Raw genomic sequence first — 7592 nt, 5'->3', positions numbered from 1 at the left:
TGGACAGCTAAGATGTGATCTTAGAATAGAAGAATGGATGGCTAGATTTGGATGATGTAATGTGGGAATATTCTGTTCCCAACAGTTAAGTGTGCACAGTGCGTGCGTGAATTAGAATGAGAATTCATCTACTTCTTCCTCAAGCTCTCTCTCTCTCTCTCTCTCTCCAAAATCTAACATGGTATCAGAGCCATCCTTCATGAGCACCTCTGTGAGAGTCATCTTCCCAGCATCGCTTGATTCTTCTTTTTCTTTCTTCTTTGCATCGGATTCACCAGCTCATTTCAAATCTGAGCACTCTACTTCCTCATTTCGAATCTGAGCGCTCTACTCCCTTCTCAACAAACTCCCATAACCCATGAGATTTGAAGATGGTTTTCATTCTTATGCTCAGAATTCATAGTTCTCACTGTTGAAAATTGGCGCTCTCAGCTCCCCACCAGACCCTTCCATGCTACAATAAGAAACCAGAGAATTAGAGAAACCAGTGTAGCAGCTCAAGTATGCTACTCAGGTAGAATCTACACCCACTATGTTTTATGCTAGTAATAAATCTAATACTAGTGTAAAAGAATATGAGGATGTATGGTATGTAGATAGTGGATGTAGTAATCATATGACAGGTAGGGAGGATCTACTTGTTGATATTGACAAGAATGTGACTGCAAAGGTTGAAATGGGTACTGGACAACTTGTTGAAGTTACTAGTAAAGGAAATCTGGTGGTTGAAACCAAATTAGGCAAGCAATACATTAAGGAAGTTATGTTGGTGCCTGGACTGAAAGAAAATTTACTTAGTATAGGTCAAATGATGGAGCATAGCTACTATTTGGTGTTTGGAGATCACAAGCTCGAAATCTATGATGACAGCTCATATTCCAACTTGGTTTCAAAAGTACAAATGAGAGGCAATCGAAGTTTTCCAATGAAATTGCAATCTAGAATACACACTGCCTACAAGGCTAGTGTATGTCACTCTACTACTATGTGACATAGGAGATTGGGGCATTTGAACATCAGTAGTTTGAAGTTGATACAAGAACAAGAGATGGTGGTAGGTTTACCAGAAATTCAAGCAGCTAAAGAGGTATGTGAAGGGTGTGTTCTTGGTAAACAATGTAGAGAGGCATTTCCAAGGGAAGCTACTACTAGAGCATTAACTCCTCTAGAATTTATACATTAACTCCTCTAGAATTTATACATAGTGATATTTGTGGTCCAATGCAGATTGTTACAAAGGCAGGTAATAGGTACTTTCTCACCTTTATAGATGACTGTACTCGGATGTGCTGGATTTATTTTTTGAGATACAAGTCTGAAGTATTCAGTGTATTTAAGAGGTTTAAGGCTACTGTTGAACTGCAAAGTGGATATAAGTTGAGGAAATTGAGAAGTGACAAAGGAGGAGAGTATAAGTTCGACAGAGTCCCCACTGTAACTGGAATATTTCCTAATTTATAGTACCTGCAAACAAATGCAAGAATAAACCTAACTTCTAGCATGCACAAAGTGAAGTCACGCAAAACAGTTAAGATCATGCCTTCTACCCAAACTCAAAACGAGCAAGCAGAGCTACTAAAAATTAAGTTTACAACCTGGGGAAAAATAAAATGTACAGAGTGATAGTAGCACACTACTATGGAGCGGATAACGATGATGCCTCGACGACGTGGTCTCGACCTCAGCTATCTAGAACCTGGGGGGGCGCAAAACAAAAAATGTGAGTAGACGAAAACAAGCGTTAAACATCATTTATATTCAACATAAATAACCCCTCCATTTTAGAAAATAATGTAAACTTGTTAATTTAATCCTTATTGTAAAACCATAAATTCAACACCACTAAAGTAAACCCATTAGTATAAAATATAATCATCAAAACCCAGAATTCTTTTTCCAGCAACCATACCCTTGTAAAAATACAATAAGCCAAGTAATTTCCAAATATCCCATCTCAATTCCGAAATTCATTTCAAATGTTCATTCCTGTGCAAAGTATTCTCAATGCACATGCCCAAGAAACCTCAACATGGAAATAAATTCACATATACCCATTATCAAAGATAAACCTCTAATATTACCTTCAACTGGATTACAGAGGTATATAGTTTGATATATAAATTATTCTAATCAAATATCACAAAAACAAAATGCAAGAACAATTTTATTCGTTAAACAATTATACATTACGGATAAACCTCAATGGGCTTAAACATGAATATTACAAGCGTATATGTAAATTATTCCAAACCAATACAAGCCGGAGAGGAGAATATCAAGGATAAACCTCAATTAGATATCTTAAACCGCAAATGGGAGTTATCTTATAGTCACTGAAACCTGCATCAGAAAATAGCTTAGCCCATTCTTTCTCAGTCCTTTCTTTTCCTGTAACCAACACCATCATCAACATATCGAAGAAGAGCTGCGTCTCAATTGATTGGTCATCTCCCTTCTGCTTCATTACCATGTCAATGATAATCACCTTGCCTTTCTTTTCCTTCCTTGTAATTGCCTCTTTAGATCGCTGAAGTATTTTTATACATTCTTCATCGGACCAGTCATGCAATATCCACTGCTAGTCATGAGCAGTCACCATTCATAAGAGACGGATATACAAATAGAGAATTTCGATCTTAAACAATTATTAAGATATATAATAAAAATGATACTAGTCGGTGCTATAATAAAAATGGAATATGTACATAAAATTTGAAGATAAGAACGAAAACAAAGCAAAAGGAAAGGGTATAAACAAAAAACATGTAGTTAAGGGAAATAGCATACGTGTTAAAAATAAGGCCAATCGTATGTTTGTTGGGAAACATTATCTATGCTATGTGTTCAATTTCTTTGCTTCTTCAAATAATTCAAATTATTAGCTTCACAAGTTTGAAGGGGAAATGTCCCAATGTTAACTAATTTCTTAGCTTAAAATATCTGCAGCAGGAGGGTAAAATTTAAAAGGTTTAATGAGTGGTCCTTGTTACTTGCATGCATGTAATTATCTAAAGCAACCTTAAAATCACATAGCACCGACTAGTATCACATAGCACCGACTAGTAACATAATCTCCGAGATGTACGTACCTTCATTAAAATTGCATCTGTGTGAGGAATGGCCTCAAACATGTCCCCTCCAAAAAATTTCAAGTTCTTACTCCCTTTTAGGTCAGCGACCACATGTGGGAGATCAAATACAATGCATTCCACATGGGGAAATACATCAGCAATGGCCTTGGCCATGGTTCCTATACCACCCCCAACATCAACCAAGGACTCCAATCCCTCAAACACCCCCTTGTACTCATTACTCACCACCTTCGAGATTAGTCGAGCATCACTAGCCATGGAATCATTGAAAATGTGGGAAAGACTTGGCTCGAGGTACCCTAAATCCCAAAATGTTGTCCCATGCGCCGTGAAACATGCTGTAGGGTCATTATTTTGGAACCAAGTGCTAAAGTAATGCCATGGTTTGGTCATAAAAGGATCAAGCTGGCCAAGTAAGAAGGGTCTTGCGCTTAAGGGATCGTCCTTAAGAAGGAGCCTGGAAGCATCCGTCAGCACATAACCTTCTTCCTCATCAAGTTCACTAAGCTTTTGGCGACCGAAGAAGCCCGAGTGCACTAAGATTCGCATGAGCCGGTAGACACAATTGGATTTTGTTGGGTGGATTGGCAATGCAGATATAAGCTCAGAAAGGCTCATGGGATTGCCATGTTTCTTTATGATGTCTGGTATACCTAGTTGAACTGCACATTTGAGAGACAAAGGGTTTATGAAACTGAAAATGCAATTCCAAATGTGGGCTTGAGCTTGGAGTAGGTTGGCAGAACTCATTTCGTTACTCAAATCCATGTATTTGGCTCCAGATTAACTAGTGCGGGATAGCATGGCTAGTTAGGAATAATATATCCAAGTGTTTATGGGTCGAATGTACATGAATAATATAACAAATATTAGGCTAGTTAGGAAGAGGTTTGTAGTTTAAATGATTAAGAATATTTACCTAGCACCTGAGTTCCTAGGTTCGATTCGCCCCATCCTCACAACATCTTCTATAAAAATAAAAAAAATTGTTAGCCTGGTTAGAACTTCACAATATTATGGGTCAGAAATTGAGGGATGGCGACATGTCCCAAACTGGAAGAACGACATGATGTAGCACGATCTTAGTCATGCAAACCAATATTGGCAATCGAGCAGAAATGGCAATGGAAGCCATGTGCCTTATCTCTTTCTAGGCCTACCATTTGGTTTTGGTCAGAAATTGAACCGACTAATCACTCCAATTGTTTTGGTATTGGGAACCAATTTTAGTGATGCACACTGGCTATTTGCAATGGAGCATTAAAATGACAATGGAAGTCATGTGCCTTATATCTTTCTAGGCCTACTATATATTTTCTTTTGAACAGAAATTGAACAGACTAATAACTCCAATTGTTTTGGTTTTGGGATGTCGACATGTTCCGAACCCAAAGAGCGATGTAGCACAATCTTATTGATTCACACTAGCTATTTGCAATGGAGCATAAATGCAGATGGAAGACATGTGCCTTGTCTCTTTCTAGGCCTACTATTTGGTTTTGCTCAGAAATTGAACTGACTAATAACTCAAATTGTTTTGGCTTCACATGTGGACCATTATGTGGTGTTTCCACATGAGGGGTCGTGTTGAACAATATAAAGTCTCACATCAAAATGTTCACACAACATATAAGTGGTTCCACTACTAATAGAATCAAGACCTTTTGTATAAAACTCTACACCTACTGAATATGAAAGTGATTAAGTTGGGGACAATACTAATTAGTAAAGTTAATTATGTCTAATACCTAATTTTTCTTTAAATTTATATACACTACTATTCCTAATAGCAGTTGCAACCTCATGCCGAATTTTGTGAAAGATCGGGTTCGACTCGTACGGAAATGGCCATCGAAGTGGCAAAATTTTTAGCATTGAGGTAAATTATTTGTACATAATTTCCGTTTTTTAAAATTCAATGTCCTAATTTTTTTTAAAAAATGTTTCTTGCATTTTGAATATATATTTGTTAAATAGTTTATGTAAGCACAAATGTGGTTTGATGCCATTGGCCAAGGCAAAAAATCTTTCAACCATCAATAATATTGGGTGGTGGTGAAAAATTGTTCGCGATTCAGAATTATTCCCACGGGTCCAACCGTTGTGTTGAACGAAACTCCACTCCATGATTCAACGGCATCATATTCGCCTTTGGATTTCCCGATGAGTCAAGACTCACCAATTCAAAAGGAGCCGAGGCCTGTTGGTCGAATGGCTGTGAAGGCGAAGAGAGGGAGTACTTCCAGCAGTGATACTGCAAAATTTTTGGAGCAAATTGCAAGGAACGACAACATGAGAATTGAGTTAGACATGAAAAAAGATGTGGACAAGAAGGCAATGAATGAAGAATATGCAAGAGAAATGGAGTATATATGCAAACAAGACATTGAGAAGAAGGATCGAGAAACCATGGTCATGGATACAAGCCATATGTCCCTTGAAACAAAACAATTTTGGAAGCTAGAACGAAGGGATGTTATGAGAAGAAGACTTTTCCGTGACGATGGACCTACGTACACCGATTGGGTAAATGATCAAAACTATTAAGTTGGTTTGCTTGCTTTTTATTTAATTGTATTGCTTGTTTTGTATTAAAGTAGTTGTAATTCTTGTCTTTTATTTAATTAGTAGTTTTTCTTAATTAGTTGCATTGATTTTTTTTTTTTTGAGTGAATAAAGAAATCATTCAATAAAATACCATTTTATTCAACACATTGCATACATCAAACAAAACATTATTAAAATAAAACCACGACCAAAGCATAATTAAAAAAAACACAACCAAAGCATAATTCAAAATAAAACACAAACAAAGCATACATCAACACAAAGCAAAATTAAAGACAAAGTATCTTCACTTCACTTCATTCATCGTCATTACCTCTCACTGTCCATAAGTGCTCCATCAAGTCAACTTGACGTCATTCATGAATGTAAGACGATTGCATCTCCGTATATCGATCAATCATACAGTTCATGAAATGACCGTCCCTAACCAACGGTTCATGCTCCAATGGTTGTCCATTTGCCCCCTTGGGCCTTTCATAAATTCTTGTCAAGGCCGTGTTCTTGGGATTAGGTTTGAACACGTTTGGAGCATCATAATCATACTCATCCTCCACAATCATGTTATGGAGGATGATGCATGTTATCATAATGCTCTGCAGCACCTCCTCATCAAACATACTCACAGCACCCCTAATAATTGCCCACCGAGCTTGGAGCATACCATAACACCTTTCGAATCTTTTCTGTAACCCTTTTGATAGGCAGAAAATAATTTTTCCTTCTCCAATGGAGGATGTGGAATTGATTTGACGAATGTGGTTCACCTTGGGTAGATGCCGTCTGCTAAATAATACTCATTCCATTAGACGGTATTGTTGATTTTATAGGTGATATTTGGGGCTTCACCTCCCAAGACATCATTGAATACTGGGGATTGACCCAGCACGTTCAGGTTGTTTTGAGATTCGGCAACTCCGAAAAAGGCATTCCAAACCCATGTATCGAATCCAGCAACGGCTTCGAGAATGATACTGTTTTGGCCTTTCCTATTCCCATAATCCCCTTGCTAGGCAGTTCGCCAATTCTTCCATTACTAGTGCATACTGTTGATGCTTCCTATGATGCTTGGAAAACCTCGAGCTTTTTTGTAGAATTCTTTGAAGGTCCCTATGCGTAGGTTTGCGGAGGTAGTCCCTGATGTAGACAATTTCGATTGTATCACAGAATTTGACCAAGGATTCTAGAGTAATGGACTTCCCCATCCTAGAAATCTCATCCACTTGATCAACAAAGGCACATACACCAGCATTCATTTAACAACTGTAAGCTTTTGCTTCGAAAGAAGCCCCAAATCCCCAGCATCATCACACTTATGAAAGAAGTATGCATCGTAATTGCAAACATCATGCATGACTTTATTGAAAAAATGGGGTTGCATTCTATATCACCCTCGAAAATCAACATTAGAGTGCACATAATTTGGGATAAAGTAGTCTTCCAAAAGATTCTTTCCTCAAGAATGCCTATGTCTGTTCACGTTCGAGCCACGACCGACTTATGAACCACGGTGGCGGCCTTGACTTGATATATCGAGCATACCCATTGCCATGTCAACTTGTTCATCATCTTATTGTTGCACCTTTTTTTCTTCAGCTCATCTACGCATTCTTTCTTTAATTTCTCGCTCTTGCCTCTCCAAGCATCTCCTCATGTCTGACATTGAGAGTGGAGTATGAAATCTAAAATCTGAGAAATGAAAGGATAGACAAGATCTAGTGTGAGAGGTATGAGTTGAGCCTCTGGTTTTATAGATAGATATAGAAGATAGAGATGACATGTGGCACGATTTTATAGGGTAAAAATCTTATCTAAAATCTAAGATTTGTATTTTATAATAAATATCGACACATGGCACCCGAGAATCTTATCCTAAAATATTATCTGAAATTTGAGATTTGTATTTTATAATAAATGTCGACACATGGCGACCGA

General features: G+C 37.6%; 1 protein-coding gene across 1 annotated transcript; it reads right to left on the bottom strand.

Moving 5' to 3' along the window:
- LOC109948887 (trans-resveratrol di-O-methyltransferase-like) lies at positions 2143-3970 on the bottom strand. The gene is made up of 2 exons (XM_020562701.1): positions 3090-3970; positions 2143-2575 (listed from the first exon to the last, which is right to left on the bottom strand). Exons 1-2 carry the CDS (start codon positions 3858-3860, stop codon positions 2276-2278), a joined length of 1071 nt encoding a protein of 356 aa, XP_020418290.1. The 5' UTR covers positions 3861-3970; the 3' UTR covers positions 2143-2275.

Source organism: Prunus persica, chromosome G4 (genome assembly GCF_000346465.2).
Source record: "Prunus persica cultivar Lovell chromosome G4, Prunus_persica_NCBIv2, whole genome shotgun sequence".
In the NCBI taxonomy this organism is placed as follows: domain Eukaryota; kingdom Viridiplantae; phylum Streptophyta; class Magnoliopsida; order Rosales; family Rosaceae; genus Prunus; species Prunus persica.
The sequence above is the reverse complement of the archived record's forward strand: the minus strand, read 5'-3'. Positions and strand labels throughout refer to the sequence as shown.